At 38.1% G+C, this 20,348-nt stretch overlaps 1 protein-coding gene across 1 annotated transcript in view; it reads left to right on the forward strand.

The window, feature by feature from the left end:
• PHLPP1 (PH domain and leucine rich repeat protein phosphatase 1) overlaps positions 1–20,348 on the forward strand; it is a 152,210-nt gene that overhangs the window by 103,812 nt on the left and 28,050 nt on the right. The window contains exons 6-10 of the mRNA XM_062568509.1: positions 10,385–10,531; positions 11,063–11,293; positions 13,903–14,105; positions 15,787–15,847; positions 17,745–17,840. Coding sequence (XP_062424493.1) covers positions 10,385–10,531; positions 11,063–11,293; positions 13,903–14,105; positions 15,787–15,847; positions 17,745–17,840 — 738 coding nt within the window. The remainder of the gene's footprint in view (positions 1–10,384; positions 10,532–11,062; positions 11,294–13,902; positions 14,106–15,786; positions 15,848–17,744; positions 17,841–20,348) is intronic.

Consider the following 20,348-nt stretch of genomic DNA (forward strand, 5'->3'; position numbering starts at 1 on the left):
ACAGACTGCTACTTGTTTGTCTTCTAAACAGAAGGCTATTTTCAATCCAAAATGCAGTTTTCAAAATGCATTTTTTTCCATCTAACTACCGAAGCCAGGCCATGTTTCTTCATTCTGTTACTTACATGAGTATATGAGTGAGTTTGTGAGCTGCCTATCAAAGAGATGCATTCTAGGTAGGGAGACTACTGTGTGGGACTTTGCTAAAGGGTTTTCCTTTACTCTTAAACAAAGAAATCCCTCGTCTAATAAATTGTGCCTGGTATCTATTTCTTCTCTGTCCTACCCTTACTCCTCTTTCTTGGTAACTGTGACCTTCAAGTTTATATCTGATCTTCATTATTATGTGGTTGTTTTTCACTGCAGTGTCTTCTCATCCAAGAGTATTGCAAATGAATAGATAGTGGCAGTAACAGTGATTTGAATGATTTAGTGTGTGTGTGTGTGTGTGTGTCAGAACTGGAATCAGCAGGCTTTTTGTATTCAGAAAGACAAATGTTTCCATACTGAATGTGAAACTTATTTTAATTTCAGTGGTAACTGAATTGCAGTGTACCTCAAGATTTTATATGTGGATGGTCCCCTTCAGATGGAAGGTTTTAAACCACATTTCTAATCTTTCCTCATTGAAAAATAACTAAAAAATACAAGATGGATTATGCAGGCTGTTGCATTTTTACATAATTCCAATTTTCTTTTGGAAAAACAAAATTTGGCATAATGGAAGATGAAGGATCTCAGCAAGCCTGCTTCACAAACAAAACAGGCAGCAGTTCCAAGAGCAGATGAACACAGCCTGGAGACAAATACTGGATTCTGTGAATATCAGTAAATATCTCCAGATAGCAAGTGGAATTTTAGCAGAAGTTCAGTGATGAGCATGGGCAAATAATGAATGTTTTTATTTTATCATTTTAACCATTTTTCCTTTTTAAAATATCAGAAAATGTTTAGGAGACAATTATATTTTTTCCGTGTATGTACAGTTGGTTCTGACTGGGGTTAGAAAGCATTTTAAAATAGCATGATAGCAATATCATTGTGTATTTAATGCTTTCCTGGTGATGCGGTGGTAGGAACTGCTAAAGAGCCTTACTGAAAGTCAGCATGAGTAAGTGCTTAAAATTTTCCTTGCTAGCCTGGGCCTGGAAGTGCAATAGTGAAAGAGTTCAATTCACCAAATGAAACTTCTCCTTTTTTCTGGAGAAGTGTCTTATGCCTGAGGTGGTGTAAAACAGGTAAGTCTCTTGTTCTTCTGAGAACTGATCCTACTCTGCCAGGGGATGATAGTCTGCTCTGCTTCCGTTGCTTTGAGCTTGCCAAAAAGTCAGCGAAGGTCTGTGAACTTGGAGCAGGAGAATGAATGATTAGGAAGGTTACAAGGCACAGTGCCATGGATCAGGGCGGTGTCTTCTCGACACCTGCCCCATGGCTCTGTCCTTCCCTTTGCCTGGTCTCTGAGGCTTCTGCCGATGTCTTCCAGCCTTGTCTCCAACCAGCGTGGGTGGCCTTGCCCTGAGCTGTATGTAGCTGGCATCTGCTGCTGTTCCCACAGCCCTGCCAGTGGAAAGGACTGTCCAAGGTGGTGATTACTACTGCAGGCTGGGAAGAACAGCATCCCAGCTCTATTCTCCCAGCAGCAGCTAAAGCAACAAGCCTGGCTCTCTGGAGTACATTCCCTAGCCACGTGCTTTACTATCCTAAGAAGTGCAGTTCTAGCTTCTCATCTTTAGGGTACGAAAACTGAATTTTACTTGTGCTGCCAGAGAGCTTGAGCCAGCCTGACTGCTGCTGTAGATCTAGCTTAGCAGCAAAATGCAAAAATATCTAGCAAAAAGGGAACACTGTATCTTTTGGAAATTATTGGTGAATGCCAGCGTGAAAGCATGTGCAAATTCAGGGAAACTCAGTCATTTCTGGGGACACAGGTTGTTATTTGGCCAATTTTTTTTCCTTCCTTCATCCAATTTAACAAAACCATTTTCAAATTTTTGGGGGGTTTACATGAGGTAGCACGTACCTTGATAAAGCAGGAGTTTTGTGGTGTGTTTTTGTTTGTTTTTGTTTTTTCATTTGAATCACCGAAAAGCAGCCATAAAATCCCTGCCATTCTGATTTGATACTGTTGGATTTTATACCAAATTCTCAAAGCAAATACAGCTGCACTTGGGGCACAGCATCAGTGAAGTAAGCCCAGAAGTATTTAAGACTCCAAAATAACATTATGCTTGGATGTGAACAGCAGCTCTTGGTGCTAGCTGTTGCTTTTAATAAATCACTTTCAGGTGGTCATTTAGCAAATGCTTATGAATGCTGGATTCCAAAACAAAAGGTATGTCAAAGGTAGAAGAAAATAATAGCTTTTCTGTTACCCACTGAATGCTTGGAGCTGAAGGATTTCTTTCCCCTTGAAAGAGATCCTCTAGTTCTTGAGTATTAGAAATTGGCGTGTTTCATGATGGTATCCCCATATGGTGGGAATTTGCCTTAAAGTCCTTGCTATTTTGGCTACCTTCTACTGCAAATAGAGAGATTGAAGTCACTTGTAGTCTGAAATTGCCACAGGTTTTATTTCACATCTTTTAAAGTTCTTTGGTAGATTTGTAATCATAAAGGTGAGACTTGCATATATATTGTCTTTCCAAACTCTTCTCTTTTCCTTAATTTACAGTGAAACTTCATAACTGTCATTCTGAAATGCAAACAGATATTCAGGTTTAGTAGTTTTGCAGGGTGCTATCACTTGAAGCAATGAATGAGCCAGTCACTGTTGCTCTATATTATTGGGCTAAGCACATTTTATATTTCTATATAATTGTTTCAGTCAGTACTATTAGGAAAAAAAAACTCCTCATACCAAGAATGCTGTTTATTTGTTAATTATTGAAAATAGAGTCAATGAACAGTAAATTGTCACTACATGTCACTGCTACTTTTTAACATAAGCATATCATAAAGTGCAGGGTTGATAAAATTGGCAAGCATCATTTTGTTCGTTGTTAAAATAAACTTCTTGTGGCTTATCACGCATCTCTTTTATCTAAAGATCAAGTTATTCTATCTGTGGTGGTTAATTTTTAACAGTGATTATATGGATTTTTATCTTAAGATCAATTTATACCTTTTTTTTCTCCCCAGAGCCCTCCTTAGAAATCCTCTCTCTTCTCAGGAATCTTAGCTGAAATGCTTCTAGTCTAGTAGCAGCAATTTAAAATTGGATTCTGTAGGGTATGAAAAAGTGAGAGGACTTAGTGTGAGATGTTGGTGTGAGATATATATAAAGATATATTTTAATCTGAAAACGTGTAATTTGGGGATCCTTAAGCGAAGCCCTGCTTAAGTGGGATGAGCAGCAGTGTTAATGACCTGACCAGTGTGAACTGAATAGATAAGGCTGGCTGGAACTTGGGGCTGGACATAATTTGGTCCTAGCTTGTCGCTAGGGGTTGAGCAGGAGCAGGGATTAAAGTCTCCAGTCTGCTAGTTGGCTGGTGTCAAGGTGTAATGAAATGCTACTTGAAGTTATTGCTGTCAGTACATATATATGAAACCAAGGCTAGTGAATAAAGTCAACCTGACCTGACAAATACACACCTCCCTGGCCAGGCCCCAAATGTTGTTGCCAGTAGATGTCCTAGAGGAAGACAACTGAGCCAGCTACTGCTTCAGCAAAACCTATGCCCCTTGTGTTTCTTGTAATTCCTATATTCAGAGATGATCCGAGTTTCCTCCTTCTCTTGGCTTCACTTTTTTTTTTTTTTTTTTTTTTTAAGGATGGTCTCCTAGAAAAAAAATCTGTTTTCAAATGGACACAGTTGTTTAAATGCATCCATTAAAGTGGTGAGTGTGCCGCCACGAGGAGCGGAGTGCCGCTGCGTGACACGGAGTGGGGAGGTGCTGGAAGGCTTCTCTCGCTCTCTGACAGTTTAAGAGCCAGGACCTTTTATACTTGTTTGTCCTCTTTTGTTTGAAGCCAAGGACTGAAACATAGACCTCTAAGCAGAAAGCAAGGCAGAGCAGTTGGCACGATGTTAGCAACCGGAGGTATGCTGGTAACAAAAAAAAAAACAAAAAACAAAAAACAAAAAAAACAAACAAACAAAAAAAAAAAAAAAACTCCATCCAATGTTTGCTATGTTCCGGTGCTCCATTGGTTCCCTCAGCTCTGTAGCCTCAGAATATTTTTTTGCCATTTATTATACTAAGGACGATGCTTGCAGTATGTCCCTTATGCAAATCTGCTGCTTTTTTTTTTCTTTTTGTAGTTTAGTTTGTAAAGGACTTGTAAATTTGAAGGAAGTGTTTTGGATTTTGTTGATGCATCTTTCAGGATCTGTGTCATCATCAGCCAGTCTTCCATGTACCATTTGTATAGCTTTTAGAAATCAAGAAAGTACCCCTAATATGAATACTCCAAAAAACTCATGGATGTTGTTTTAAAAATTTTTCAGAATCGAGTTGGAATAAATAAGTAAGGCATATTGCAAAATTGCTTTGAGTTTTCCAGTTCATTCTGAAACAGTGAACTACTTGATAGTGTTAGGAAAAAAAATAGATGGCACTAAGTATGCCATAGAAAACAACTTTTAAAAATAATGTATTCTAAATATAGAAATTATTATGCTTAATTGGGTTCAGTTTAGTGGAACTATTAAACTAAATATAGCAGTAACTCTTGCAAATACCACTTTAAAAAATAGTGAATATATTCTTTATTATAATCTATTGCTTTTCGATATGGCTTCCAAAGTGAGCATTTTCTTTTCATGTTTTTAAATATGTATTTAGTAACAGTATGTAATAGCTCCAATGGACAGCACTTCTGTTTTTGGCGATGCAGTGGCTGTTGCTTCTGCTTGTTAACAATAGACACCCAGCGTGAGGAAAAAGCTCATTTGTTTTGTTTTAGCCAGGAAGATTTGGAGATTATCAGCACAGCCTCTTGCATGAAGAATGTGGTGCAGATTGACAGTATATTAAAGGCTGGCCTGGTAACTGTTTCTATTCTGCAAATAGGCACACACATTCAGCTTTAAAAAGAAATGTTTCTGAACAGTCTATCATAACTTTTGGTTCAGTAATCCACTCTTAGCTTATGCTTTTGCATTTTAAAAATAAATTTCCAATACAGAGAAGGAGAATACATTCTCATTTTTCTTTTAGGAATTTTGTTCTTCCTCAGAGAGCAGTGTTTTCCCCCTATTAAAGCAATGTGTACTAGGTTTATGCAGAAATTGATAATTGCAGAGTAAAATAAGTTAAGTTCAGATTACTTCCACTAACAAAACATACTTTTGTTTTTCCTGTCTTTATAGCCATCTTACCAACTTTGTCATAAGGGCTGTAGTGTTGTCTTGAAGTTTGGATATAGTCCTTGTTTGACTTGACATTTGTGATTATTTGTATATTTTGAAAAATAACTGCCTAGGCTTAATTTTATTCCTTTTCATATAGTGTGGTCCATTCTCTCCTTCCCCTGCCCCCCAAAGACAATCTAACAGTTAATTCTGGCACATAGTCTTAAATCTGTTGTCCAGAATTCTTAGGCCTTTTATAGCTTAAAGTGGGAAGAGGAAGAAGAAATATGAGAATGACTTACTGGTGTGTTGCCACAAAGGGTAATAAAGATAGCAAAATTGCAACTATCAGTCTCCTTTTTTTTTCCATGGGAGTTTAAGAAAGGGTAGAGGAGGAAGAAAATGGAAATCCAATACAACTGTTTTCATTTATTCATTCAGCTAATGGAGAAATTGATAAGGAATGGAAAATTCATTCAAGTTTCTTTTAGAGCTGACTAAAATTGATCCTTGCCCACAACATAAGTTATCGACTCTTGAGGTCACTTTATTCCACTTTTTTTGTGGTGTGACATAAGCTCCATGGTTTCTGGATGAGCAGGAGTCCAGCCCGGAAAGAGTGGAAGAGAGCAAAACTCCTTCCTCCTCCTCTCTATGTATCAAAAACTCTTCTGTATTGATGTGGAAAATACCGTTACTGACTTCAGTTAGGTAAAACGTCACCTGCAGCATCCAAATGAATTTCCCTAGCTGTCCAAAAACTCTCTACCCCTATTCAGCTTGGTCTTGACAAATTTAGCAGGGCAGAGAGGACTGGAATGATTCCTTTTAATTCTCTAACTAATTGGAAGCTTTCAGAGCTATACCTTTCTGGGAAGAGAAATGCTATGAAACTGCTTCTGGCACTAAGCTAGCTACTCTCATGGGCAATAACACTGTGGAGATGGGGGGGGAATCTGATGCGACCACAAAAAGGCAGTAAATCAGAGTACTTACTTCAAAGATGGTAATTAGTGAGTCAAGATTATAAGTAAATATAAGTAAATTCTTTTCATGATGAGCTAGTGGCCAAAGCAGGCATTATGAAGGTGGCAGACTGTATTTCCAACACTTACCTGCTATATGCTGCTCTGCTGGAAGTGGTGCTGGAGCTGAGGGATGGTTCTGCTGCAGTTGGACATGATAATGTTCAGGGATAATCACCACCTAATCATGAGATACTCCAAACACTGGGGACTGCATTGGGAAAATGGTAGTGTTCATTAGGCTGAGCTCCTTATTAAGGCACATAATCTTTTCTGGGTGTTGTAGAGGATCACTTTTTAAGTGCTTTTGATAAGAGTAGAACAAGCCTGGTTTTGTCAGGCTAGGTTTTTGTGGCTGTGTTCCAGCATCAGTGTATGGCCGGTTCCACTCTAATTTTCTCGCCTGCCCCTCCTCAACGTATAGGAACACAAATGCTGTATTGTGTAATGCAAATTCCTTTGCTGTGCATGTCAAGTCGATCTGAATTTGATGTTAGCATGTGAGTTCATTGCTTTGCCATGATACAAACTCCTCTTGTTATCCCCTCTCCTCATTTTGCGTATGTCAAACTAAAACCACTCCTGAAGTGGCAGCTTCAGGATTAAGTAAGTTGGTATTATTTGGCTCAATTATGGCAATTAGTGTTCAGTTGTACTGCATGTTCAAAGACAGGGTTGACATGTCAACATTTTGCTCTAGTTTAGAGTAGAACTGATTTGGGGCAGAGAAATAAGTGTTTTTGTGCTGGTTATTATAATAGATTATAATAGCTTTGTAAGCTAGCTGAATATAGCATATTGACAGCTATTCAGCTTTATTTTTTTTAAAGGACAGCAAAGTCTAGAACCGGGGAAGGTGGGAGAGGAGGAAGGAGACATATGTAGGTACTTGATATGAAGTCATTACACTGATATCTCAAACAAATGAGCAGTGTTGTATCTTTTCTTCTTCCCAGAAATGCTGTGGTGGCAGCATCTGTGTGCTCCTACTTCTACTAGGAGTAAAGATCTGAGTGTGAGAAAACAGCAGGGATGTTATTCTGTAAAACCTATTTAAAGCCCAGCATTGCAAGCACAGCAGCAACAGAAAGCTTGAGTCTGTAAAATATTTCTTTCATATTTATTTATATTGATGCTACAATGCTATTGCTGCTACTGACTGTAAATTTATCGAGATATAAAAAGCAGTTGGTGCTACTGACTGCAAATTTATTTAGATATAAAAAAACACTATAAGCAATTCAGCATTTTAAATGTGCAACATGGCAGTGCTCCATAGTGAAGATAGGCTAATCAGTTTGTGGTGCTGATAATGTGAGGTGAGTGACCAAAGATGAGAAGTAGACTTCAGATCTTAACTTTGAGCAAATGCCTTCCAGTCTTAATTAATAATGTTTTGTCATTGATGCTGTTCTGTGAGGATGCTCACAAAAGAGGGGGGAGTTGTTTTCAGCTAGCCCATTTGCTCTAACTAAAGTGTTCATTTCCCAGCTTCTCCTTAAATGTGACTTAAAAACAAGCTCTCTTCTGGATTATTTGACATACACTTTTAAGTGCATTTTCAGCTTCTATTTGAGTATCTCCAGTATGGAGAAGTATTACTTATCCTTATTTACCTATTATATAGGGCTGCTGACCAGTTCATTTTATCCTTTATAATTAAATTCACTGGGAATTTAACATACCAATTAACTCACGGAAGACCCTTAATAAACCTACATTAGGGTAGTAAAAGATGTACTGCGCATACATTCCTTCCTCTTTTTGTTGAGATAGTTGAGGAGTGAGAAGGTATTGGAAGAGAATTAAGGTGATAAGGGACCATACACATATGATATCCAGATTTTCAGGGCTGAAAACTTGAAATAGGTTGTGTGGTTCATTGTGCAAGCATACACTTGTATGCACCCTACCTCTAAGGCTTCTCTCTCTCTCTCTCTCTCGCTCTCGCTCTCGCTCTCTCTCGAGTACAGCCTTTTGGAGTTGGTAGGGGTGCTTTTTTTTTTTTTTCTTTCCCCAGCTGAGTGTATGCAAAAGTTAGATGTTCACAAGAAATTTTGATTAGTTTTACTCAGACACTATCATATGGTAGGCTTTGACCCCCAAATTTCAAGCCAATATCTCTATGACCTAAGTCTCCAGCTACCTTTAAAAGAAATGCCAAGTTGTGGTTTATACCCAATGTTACAAATTTTTAGTTCAAAACCTAGGTTCAAGGGTTTTAAGCCCTTTCTCTCAAAGTAGAGGAACAGGAAGGCTTTCTTTTTTTTTTCTGGCTGGCAACCCTCATTAACATCAGCTAGTTTACCCTTAGCCTCCTTTTTATTTTACAATTCTCCCTCTAGAGATACATTAGTCATTGTTTCTGCACAGTAGCATTTTTTTCCCCTGCAGCAGTAATTTGATTGCAGGATTTCGTTCAGTCCCCATACAAGTCTGTTCCAAAGTACTTCTGCCTCCAGCATGGCACAGGGTGGTCAAAATCTGTGATAATTTGGCCATTATTTTTCCTTAGCTTTCCCTACCTTCTTTACTCCTGAACACCAATAGAGAATATAGCATTCCCGTGCTTGCTGGAAATCTTTGTAAATATTCAGTGTATTTGCAGCCTGTCTCTTGGGATAAAAACCATACTTTACTTACAACGCCCATTCAAATGTGGCATGAAGGCACTGTTTGTATTTTCATGTTGAGTTTTGATCAGTTGCATGAGTTTAACTTTGGCAATAATGAAGACACATGTCAGTTAATTAGAATAGCTTGTGAGCTTTATTTTAAGACTCTTTTGGCATTCAAACTTTATAATCCCTTTAATGACTGATGCTTTTTCTGTCTTTGTTTTCTGAATGAGGTAGGAACATGTTGAGCCAATACTGAGGATGTAGATGCATTTGGCATATGCTGTCAGAGATTACTTTCACGTAAAATGTAAACGTTCATAGGAGCAACCTTCATTACATTAACGTTATATAAAAGCTTGCTCACACAAATAAAGGACTTGAGACCTAATGAAGGGAAAATGAAATCCAAATAAAATTCCCTGGCGTAAACCATGTCAGAAAAGAAACTTCCTTCCATGTATCGGAATCTGACACAGATCTTTTCATTCATCCATTTATTTGCCTTTAGGCACACCTCGCAGTGGTTGTTAGGCAACCATAATAATGTTGCTGAACATGCAGGCTCACTAATTGGATTGTCCTCTCTCTCCTTCTCTTTTTCTTTCTCTTTTCTTTTTTTTTAATTTATTTTTTTAAATCCTAAGTGGTCTTTTTGGTCATTTGCAATGAGGCAAGAATATGCAAGTTACCTCTTTGGATGACTTGACAAATAGGTGGTATTTTAGGAGATCCGTGATGTGTCAAGGACAAAATTTTGAAATCAGTGCAAACTGCGGCATACTGATCAATACTGCCTAACTGAGAGTTTAAGAATTTGCCTCTGTTGCTACAGAAGTCTTGCTAAATTTTGCTTTACTTTGACATATTTACCAGTTCTGTTCAAACCAACTTGAATATTCTAAGGAGTTTTTTTTGGTTGAAGTGTCTACTCACACAAATGGAGCTGAGCTAACCCGCGAGAAATTTGTGTTCAGATATGCTAAGAAATTCCTGCATCTTGTTACTAATGTCACAAATTATATGGGTAGTCTTACTAGCAAGAAATGTATTGTGTTCAGAAATACAGCAGTGCTTTAGTACAGGATCATATGCCACAGAAGACCTCATTAGAAATGACAAATTTCATAAGGACAGCAAGGATCTGTTGTTCTGTGCTACACTCATAGGAAAATATATTTAGCAATTGTTGTTCAGGAGGGCATGTTTTTCTTGTGCCTGATGAAGATCAATGAACTATTGCAAGTGATGTCAAACTTGTCTGATAGTTTCCATGCTTGTTCTGAAGATTGAGCACAAAAAATAAAAATACCTGCCATTTTCATTTAAGTAACCAACCCTACCTTGCAATAATTATTGTAGAGTAACTTGATATGTTTATGTTCTGTTTCCTTAAAATGTCTCTTCCTTCCCTCTCCCTTTTTTTTCCCTTATCTCATTGTAGATTCACCAAATTGAAGAGCCTTAACCTTTCTAACAATAATTTAGGAGAGTTCCCATTGGCAGTCTGCAGCATCCCAACCCTGACTGAACTTAACGTGTCCTGCAATGCGCTCAGAAATGTTCCAGCAGTTGTAGGCGATATGCACAAGCAAGTACTCTCTTAAAACTTAATGTATACAGCCTGATGATAAAGACAGTAAACAGTTACATGACTCTGTACATAACCTAAATTCTGTTGGATTGTATCACAGCAAGCTGGCTCGTAGATTTGTATTGAAGCAGTTGTGAGTTGCGGGTGGTGGGAAAATGGTCTGTGTCTGGACACTGGGGTCTGTGTCTGCAGTATTTGAAACAAGGGTCATCTTCATGCTAAAGACAATCTTCAAACCTGCTTCTTGCTGCTGTGCGTCAGTCATCGTCATGCAAGTTGCAATTCTGGGGGTGTTTGAAGATGTGATACAAAGACCTTTTATGTTCTGCATTTCATAGTTGACAAGGCTTTAAAAATATTTAGTCAATATTTTCTTTAGCAGATGATGTTTAAGCATTGTTCCATAACCTTTTTCTACTCTTTTATACTTGTTATTTCACCATAACTACAGTTGATTTGTGTCTTTGTAATAACTGAACAGATCTCTGTTTCCTTCCTCTCCCCCAACTCCACCTCTCCCTTTGATAGCTTGCAGACATTTTTGCTGGATGGTAACTTTCTCCAGTCCCTTCCTGATGAATTGGAGCATATGCATCAGCTCAGCTATGTGAGTCTGTCCTTCAATGAATTCACTGACATTCCAGGAGTGTTAGAGAAACTAACTGCTATGGATAAACTCTGCATGTCAGGGAACTGCCTGGATACCCTCAACCTTCAGGTGTTAAAAAGGATGCCTCATATTAAACATGTGGATCTAAGGTAGGTATTGGAAAAAGGAGGAAAATAAGTGAATCTGAATTACTAGTTTTGAAACAATTTCTCTTTGGCTATCATAGTAGCCCCTGGGTATGGCTCTGTTGTATTAGTCCACTGAACCACGTATCTGACTGTATTATATAACTCTGTGATTAGTGTGATTTAGCATTCAGAAGTAGTGTTTAGGGTAATTATTAGTTGGGAAAATGAGTTTTGGGGAAAATTAAGATTTTTACTGAATAAATGAAAAAGTATTTGGGATGTTTGTGACTCCTTGTTCTATTTGATGCAGACTAATATAATATAAATTATAGTCCCAGACCCAAAGAGATTCTGTCTGATATATTACAGATGAGTGAGGTGAAGAAACGAGCAGTAAAGGTGAGAGGAGAAAAACATATTTCTTGGTTGTATGTTTGTTACAAAGCCAAATCCACCATGAATAGTAATATTTTTGATGCCTTCAGCAGAGTGTAAATCAATCCTCCCTATGAATGGCTCTTTTGGTGTGAGGTGGCTCTCTTAGTCTTCAGGGAAGTCAGCTCCTGTAATTTGCTGAACTAGGCTATTTCATAGCCTGGATGGTGGGGTCCATATAATGATGAATTTCAGAACTATCTAGTTAAATTAGGCTACTGAAGCTGAAATTTGCAGCCCTACCATAATGCTGTGTAGCCTTTGCAATGCAGGAGGGTCCAGCATAAGTATAAGCTAGTTAAGAAAATAGCTAAAATTGATGAATTTTGAGATGTATTGGGCAGGCTTGAAATATGTGTGTCTTTGAGTATATCTGTTGTTTTTAGCAGCAACAAAACCTCTGTGCTTTAGCTTTTGTGTTGATTTGCTTTCTCATCCCCTTTGTTAAAGCCTATATTTTTATCAGTGCAGTCTGCGTAGCTAAGTCAAAAGGCTATCTATTGTGAAAGTATGAAACCCAGTAGAAGTAGGTTGTATGACTTATCAGAGCACCTGATGCTAGTGGTTGATGTCAAGGGTCAGGAAAAGTATAGAAGAAGAAAAAACAAGCATCTTGGATAGTGACTTTTATCCCTAAATTACCTTCTTTTTTTCTGGTTAGAATTCAACTATGTATGCTCTGGTTCATTTTGAGCATGGTAGGAGACATACATGAACTGACTTGTTGGGTTTTAATTGTGTTTTGGAAGGAGAGGAAAAGAAAAGCAGCCCCTGATCCCAGAAGGGAAACAGAAGTCTTCACATCCTGGGCCCAGTCTGTTGTCAGTGCTTTTGTCAAAGACATTCTGCTTCCCAGGTGTCCAAGGTTTGAAGCTCAAAAAGAGCAAGAGGATCTTGAGGCCTGCACCAGCTAGTCCAGCAGTTCAGCTTTTAGTAACGTAGTGATACCGATTAGGGGCTCCAAGGCCATCACTTTTGGCATCAGAGTAGAGATGCTGTGAAATATTGTGAGCTTGGCTGAGTTTGCCATGAGTTTTCACTGTGCAGTTGAGAGCCCTCTCATTGTCTGCAATCTCCTTTCTGCACCAAGCAGTGAACATTGGTTCCTTTTAATGCCACCTTGGATGTTTTATGTTAACTGTATTTGCAAACCGTATTTGCTGCACAGAAAAGCGCTTTGCTTCGGTGAAACCATGAATAAACATCATTTTCTAAATTAAAAATAGAAGAAGTAGGCTGCAGTGGTGGAGGGGTCATATTCCTTATTTTCTCATAATTGGAAAATGTAGTTAATTTGCAGACATAAAGCTATAATACAGAGAGCAGAGTACTCAAAAGAAAGCAATGACAGAACTACAGGTGTATGTTCTGATTCTCACTAGGGGATTTAATGGATCCATAGAAATTACTGCTGTGATTCTAAAGTGTTATGGTCAGAGCTGAGAATTTGAAACTGAGCTCTTTGACATGCTCTGGAATCTCAAACATTGCTGTGAGTTTTAGATCAACTTCATTTGAACTGAAGTGTCTGGGGAAGTTGCTGAGAATTAGCACTTCAGTGCATTGCAGTGAAGATGTGGTAAAGCCTGTGCTCTTCATTTTCCAGGCACATGCTTCTTGAGTTGTTTTTGTTTTGTTTTGTTTTCCTTCAACATTTTTTTGGCTTCTGAATTTACCCACTGTGGAACATGGTGAAGTGAGAAGAAAATATGGGAATTCATAAATCTAAATGTAGCCTTTCAGTACTCTGATATTTGCAGATTACTTGTGTCTGTCAGGCTTCTCCAGCAGATGCTCTTGACAGCTCTTTGAAGCCCAGCAGGAGCTGTGTAGAGGTTTTATTTTTCTTTTCCATACTATCAGGCAAAAATAACAACCAGATCATCTTTTATTTTTATAGATGCAATAATAATAATACCTCCTTTCTTCTGGAACTTTTTATCAGTAGTTTTCAGAGTGGTTTGAAAAGCAGTTTGATATCACAATTCCTTTTTCATGACAGTAGAACAAAATACTTGATCCATCCCTCTTAAAATGCCATTCTGAAGAGAAAAATACTTAAAAATCAAACTTGACCAGAACTTTGACGCATGCTAGTTCAATGCAATGCAACTGATTGTAGAGTGAGTATTGTGTTGGCAGTATGCGCCTATCATGGAACTACATCTAATGTCTTTTATTTTTTTATCTGCAAGATTGAATTCAATTAGGAGGTTGGTGGCTGATGAAATAGACTTTCTGCATCATGTGACCCAGTTGGATCTCCGAGACAACAAACTTGGGGAGCTGGATGCAACAGCGTTTAACAATGTTGAAGTGTTACACTGTGAACGAAATCAGCTGGTGACCCTCAAAATCAGTGGATATTTTCTCAAGGCACTTTATGCTTCCTCAAATGGTAAGAGTGTTTTCAGATGACTGAGCTGTCATCTGATTCCTGGTGGTTTCCTGGTTCTGATTCTCAAAGCTGGCTCTCTGTGGCACAGCTATGGCATAAAAGACACGTAATCAAGAGGAGTCAGGGAGGGGGCAGACAGCATGACGCTTTGTTAGAGGGTTCTGCGTACATTGTGTCACATTATTGGTAGCCCTGAGTTTCAGATACAACTTCAAGATAACACTATATTGCTCACTTGAAGGTCTCCAAACCATGGAAATATTAAAATTTAGACTGAAATTCCTCTCTCTGTCAGCCAGGAGAGGTCTTGAAAGCATCAGTTCTCTGTGCTGCATAAATGTATTGCTCTACCAAGGCAAATGAAGGAATTTACTGCTTCTCCCTCGAGTTAAGGAAGCTTGTTCAAGTGGCCTTTTGTGAGACAGACTAAAACAATATATTTAACTACAGTATCTAGTTACTCTAGCCAAAAAGCTACAAAATCTGTGATCAGTAACTTCATTTTTATTTTAAAATAAAAGTTATGCAACTTTTTCCAGCTGAATAACTCCAATATTCCATTAATAGGATTTGTTTGATCTGTCTCTAGAAGCTGCTATTACTTATATAACTGAAATACTCAGTTTTCACTGCCATTTTTATTGTTTGGAGTAGGTTGTTATGGAATAAACCAAACAGAAGCTCAGAGAGCTGTGAATTTACTGAACAGTTTGCAGTGCCTATAAAAGGCTGTCATCTTGATGTTACCCAGGCCTATGCCTTCATTTAAGTATTCATGCCAAGATCTTTGCAGCTAAGAAAAGTTAACATAGCTTATGCATGTGCTTTGCACTGTGAGCTGAGAATCCAAGTCATCCTGGGTCTTGCAGTTGACTGCCTATTTGGTCAGATAAGAGAGTTTTTCTTCCCCCTTGACTAACCTTTCTTAGCACTCTTGGCCACTTTTTTACAGCCTCTCTGGACGATGGGACTAAAATGTTCATTACATTTTCACTTCAGTGGATTTTTGCAAGCTTAAATTCTGTTTTTCTTTCAACCTTAACACTAAATAGTACCTAGAGACTTTAAGATATGAAATATAATTTAAGAAATCAGAATGTAATGTTAGTAGCTGTAGTTAAGGAGCTATGCCATCTGTAAGGCTGCTTGTAAGCAAAAACTTCCACAGTACAGATGCTCATGTACTGTAGTATTGAAAAGTATTCTGTATCTTATGATGACCTGGAGGAGTCCAGAGTTATTCATGACTTGCTGTTTCAGCGTGGGGAGTCTCACTTTCATGTCTGTACTAAAAGCGACTGGTGAGAAAAGGAGAGTCGGTTTGTGTGTGATTCTTCTGGTTGGAGTAGATAAATAAGTTTGGCAGAGGTTAAGTTATAACTCTGAGTAGGACAAAGATGATAATTTGATGTGAAACTGTTCAAATCCTCTAGTTTCTCCTTTCTGATCTGTTAAGAAGTGTCCGTCGTAGCAAGTACAGCCTGATACAGCAAATATATACTCGGACATAATAGACAAACAAAGCTCAGTTCACAAAGGTCTGAGAAGATTTCTTTAGGTTACTGACTTGTACTGAAATCTATGAATGTTAGCTGCTTACAATAGCCCTTGAAGATCTGCACCTAAATGGCTATTCTGTATTTGAGACATCACATTTATTTCTGTCTATTTTACTCTCTAGAACTTGTTCACCTTGATGTGTATCCAGTTCCTAACTACCTGACCTATATGGATATTTCGAGGTAAGAGTATGTTTTCATTTTAGTTTTGTTTATTCATGGGGTCTGTAGAACATACATCAACCAAGATCATGAAAAACAACATTCACTGGTATTTTACTGAGAGGAAGCTGGGACCAGAACTGAATCCTGAGAGATGAAAAGATTGATTTTTCAGAGTCAGAAGACGGTCTTTCTTCTACTGGCCAACTCTTCCCTGTTCCTTTTTAATTCATTTGTACTGTGAAAAGCATAATGCATGTTTATAGTTAATGGAAAATAATGTCACTGATTTAAGATTTCTGTACTTATGCAGATACACAGGATTATTCAAATAAGCACCAATATGAGACATGTACCCAAGTTACTTTCTGAATGTGTCTGTATCACAAGCCTGACGTGGGTCATGGTTTGATAGTTTGCTTGTCAGTTTTGCAGCATCTGCAGCTTATCCTTTTTCCATGATGCCCTGCCTGTTGCAGGGCTGTCTGCAGTTTCTGTCAGAACATATCAATAAATCCCATATAAAAAAGGAAGGCATGATTAGGAAAGAAATGGAAAAGCGATTATTTTGGTTTTATTTAACAATTTAAGGGCTCAATCAGGAACACCTTGCACATATGCTTAATGTCTTCCTTATTTAAGGAATTGCTCATCTGCACATTAGATTGATAATTTGATATATTAAAAAGCCTCCTTAAAACACACCTAAGCTGTTGAGGATGACCATAACAATTAATGGGTTAACCTGGAACAGCGGCCATCAATTTATAAGTTGCATCAATCATGAGTTACTGTCACTGTGCTCCTAAGTGTAGTATACATGTGTGGCTGAGTGTGATTTGCTGAAAAATGCTTTTCGTAAAGCTATATTCTTAACTTAAAGATCATGTCGACAAAGGCTGCATGAATTTTTAATCAGCCTATCTGTGCCTCGATTTTCTGATGGCATGTTATTAACTGGATAGGAAGTCTTTGGCTTCTTGGACATTTTTGGCTCACTTGGAATTCGGGAAATCTTTTTCAGATTGAAAAGGAAGCTATTTCAGGAAAAGAAGGGTTTTGTTGCTACCAGATACTTTGATTGAAGGCTATTGTGTGAATGAAGCAGAGGATACAAGTGCATGAAAGAGCCCGGATGTGTGCATGTGTATGCACATATCCATTACTTTAATTAACATACACAGATGCGCAACTGAACATCAAATCACATAAATAGACACATGTGGATTTTAAAGTTCAGGATTCAGATTCTTATATGGCACAAACATAAAACAACAATCCCCTCCATGTGTGTTGCACTGCTAATGTTTGTATTTAAGGCAGGAAGAAGCTCAGGTGCCCAGCTATGCCTAACTACATGTTTTCAGTGCAGTATTTGGAAAAACTTAGCTCTAAAAATGTCAATTTTTAAACTGATTAGTTTCTGTGGAGGCAAATGTAAGAAGAACAAACCCCTTACCTTTAAAAATGCTTTTCAGTGAGATTGTTTAGTAGTAGAGTGGCTTTCAGCATTGAGTTTCTGGGGGATTGAAGAGGCACATTGTAACTGTGTAGGACATGAATAATTTTTTTGAGAAGTCTCTCAAATGGATGATGAAATGAGCAGTTTTCTTCTTTCTCATTGTTGCAAAGACGTCTTCATCATTGATACTCTGATGCTCTTGACACTTGTAGTTTGGCACTAGCCTTACCTGTCTTGGTCAGTGGCTGCATATCTAGGGAGAAGAGACTGAGCCTTTCTTACCTCTTCAGCCAGAATCTCATTGCATCTTAGTGAAGAGGGAATATACACTCTCACGGAAGCATATAGGTAGCAAGTGTATTTTCTGCAGGTATCTGTACCTCTCTTGAGACTGTATTTTTAATAACCTGTAAATCTACATTGTGATTTAGCATACCTCTTGTTCTCCATTCATAGAAACCACCTGGAAAATGTGCCTGAGTGGGTATGTGACAGCAGAAAACTGGAAGTGCTGGATGTTGGCCACAATCAGATACGTGAGCTGCCTGCCCGGTAAGTCGTGCAGAAGAAGTTGCACAATGTGGAACAGAATAAGCAATTCAGAAGTAGTTGCTGATTCAATGTTTAGTTTGTTTCAGTGACAATCGGGCCCGTTTTATCTTTTGTTTGATTTTATTTTTACCTTGTGTCATCATGCCACAAGCTTCCACGCAGCCTTTCTTCTCTTACTTTCGTGCAGAGAAAATAGTGTCTTTGAATTCTAAATGGAAGTTCTGAAGTTGTTCATGCTGCTGTTCATAGAGGAAAGTGCTTCATTTTTAATATTGAATATTAAATATTTACAGCTGTAACTTTGCATGATGCTTCAGAGATCCAGAAGTTATAACTTATTTCTGGTTCAGTGGTGCCTAGAGACTCCAGATCACAGCCTTGTCTGAGTATTGGGTAAGAAAAGGGGTTGAAAGGCAAGGATAAAGCCTCATAAATCAAGTAAGCTTCTGCAAGTAGAGCAATTGCCTTGACTAGAAAAATAGTTTCTTTTTCCAGCAGTTTAAACTTAAAATTGAATACAAACAATAGGAAAACCAGTGAACAGGGAAGAAAGATTTTAGGTAGGAATCAGAATTAAATTATGAATGGCTTTTACTGTTTTTATTTTTGTTTTTCTAGAGAGACTTGGTTCAGATGAGTATACTGGTCAAGTGATGGTATTGAGGATGTCTAAGTACTTGACTTCCCTGGAAGAGAACTATTGTGCTTCTCTGTGCCCTTCAGAAAGGGTGTTGTGAAAGAGGGAGAACACCCCCAGGCAGAAAGGGTGAAATCGTGTGGACATAGGCAGAGCCATAGAAAAATTGGAGACAACTAGTGTATGATGATACTAAATGTTTTCCTTACATAGCTGAATAGGACAGAATAACATCAGAAACCAGGAAGATAGTTGTCTGGTTCAGATGAAAGAGAAATATGGTGAAAACTGGCAATTTTAATGTTGAGAATGGGAAGAGAGTAGATTTTGGAAATGTAGACAGAAAAGGATGTAATGATACACTAGACAAACTAACAAGCTAATGTGCTGGTTATGATACCAGTCTGTTTTTTCACACAAAGTGAAACTGCACCTAGAAGGTGGAGGAGCAAAAGTTCATTTGCTTTTCATTTGCACTTCATAATAGCAAGGACTTTCAAGGCATACCGGATATCTCTGGGAGATTAATGATTAGCTGAAATAAGGTACAGTCAACATCCCACTTGTCTCTCCTGCCATCTTATCATTAACCCCAGGAAATGGCTTATCTTTGGAAGTTCTTCTTTGTAGAATGTGTCTAGATAACTTAGCTCCTAATAAGTCAGTTCCTCTTAGGGCCCAGTTCAAAACTCAGGCTTTGAACGTCTGTTAATCTTTAGGGAAATTTAGGTCTGAGTTCAAATACAAATGTTATAGGTATTGAATACCAGCGCCTAGAAAGTGTGTTAATGTGCATTGCTGCTTGCTTTTGATTCTATATGAAAGAGCACTCAAAACAAACTGAAGTGGATGAACAACACTCTCCTCAGAAGATGCATGTAAACCTAACCACGAATGTCCTAGCCTTGACTAAGTTTCCCAGAACGATGAAGGTCATAGCTACTCAAAACAAACTGCAATTGATGCTGTTTGAGTTTACCTCTTGTAACAGGAAAGCAATCCTTGAAGCCAAGGAGTTAGGATCAGTTGAGTTACAGGACTGTGGTGCCCTGGTTAAAGAAAATGGGAACTAGGTACACTGTTAGGATGTAATAAAGCCATTTCTGATTTAAAAGTACTGAAAAGTGACAAAAAAGGCACTTATATTTTGACTATACAGGACAAACTCATTTTTCTGAAATTGGCATTGCCAGAGGTATCCCAAAGCAAATAAAACGCTTTGAGGATTTGTTGAAATGACCTTGTTACCACCAATGAAGAGATGTCAGTGTATGCATTTTTTGTTCCTATATTTATTGACAAATACAAAAGATCTATTTGTATTCAACATTATATTCTCTTGAACAGTTGCTTACAAAAGGAACTGCTTGAATGTTTTCACCAAACCATATTGGGAATTTTTTGATTCCATCTAAATTTTTTATGGGAGTCAAGCGGCTGCCCATAGGGAAGAGCGGCCCCTGGCCCCTGGGCGCTCCTCACCCACTCTGGAAACTGGGTATCCCAGGCTCATCAGGAGCTTGCTTAGTTGGATGCTGGTGGCTTGAGCTCTCTCCAGGGAGCCTGGTTCCTTTGGTGCTTTTGTAGGTTGGAATACCTGAATAGGCTAAACGTTTTTTAAATTTAAAAACAATGTGTGCCCCACCCCATGCAAAAAATAAAAAAATTAAAAAAAGATATATGTGCTTGTTTTTTCGGTAGGTGCTCTCATCCAGGTCTGCTTTTTCTTATAATGTTTGTTTGTTTTGATACTGGCTAGTCTTGACTAAGAAAGGAGAAGAATAGAAAGGCAGACACATAACTCTGGAGTATTTTAAAATACAAGTGAAATGAAACTAAAATGGTTAAATGATAAAATATAATAAATGTGC

This window comes from Rhea pennata, chromosome 2 (genome assembly GCF_028389875.1).
Source record: "Rhea pennata isolate bPtePen1 chromosome 2, bPtePen1.pri, whole genome shotgun sequence".
Taxonomy (NCBI): Eukaryota; Metazoa; Chordata; class Aves; order Rheiformes; family Rheidae; genus Rhea; species Rhea pennata.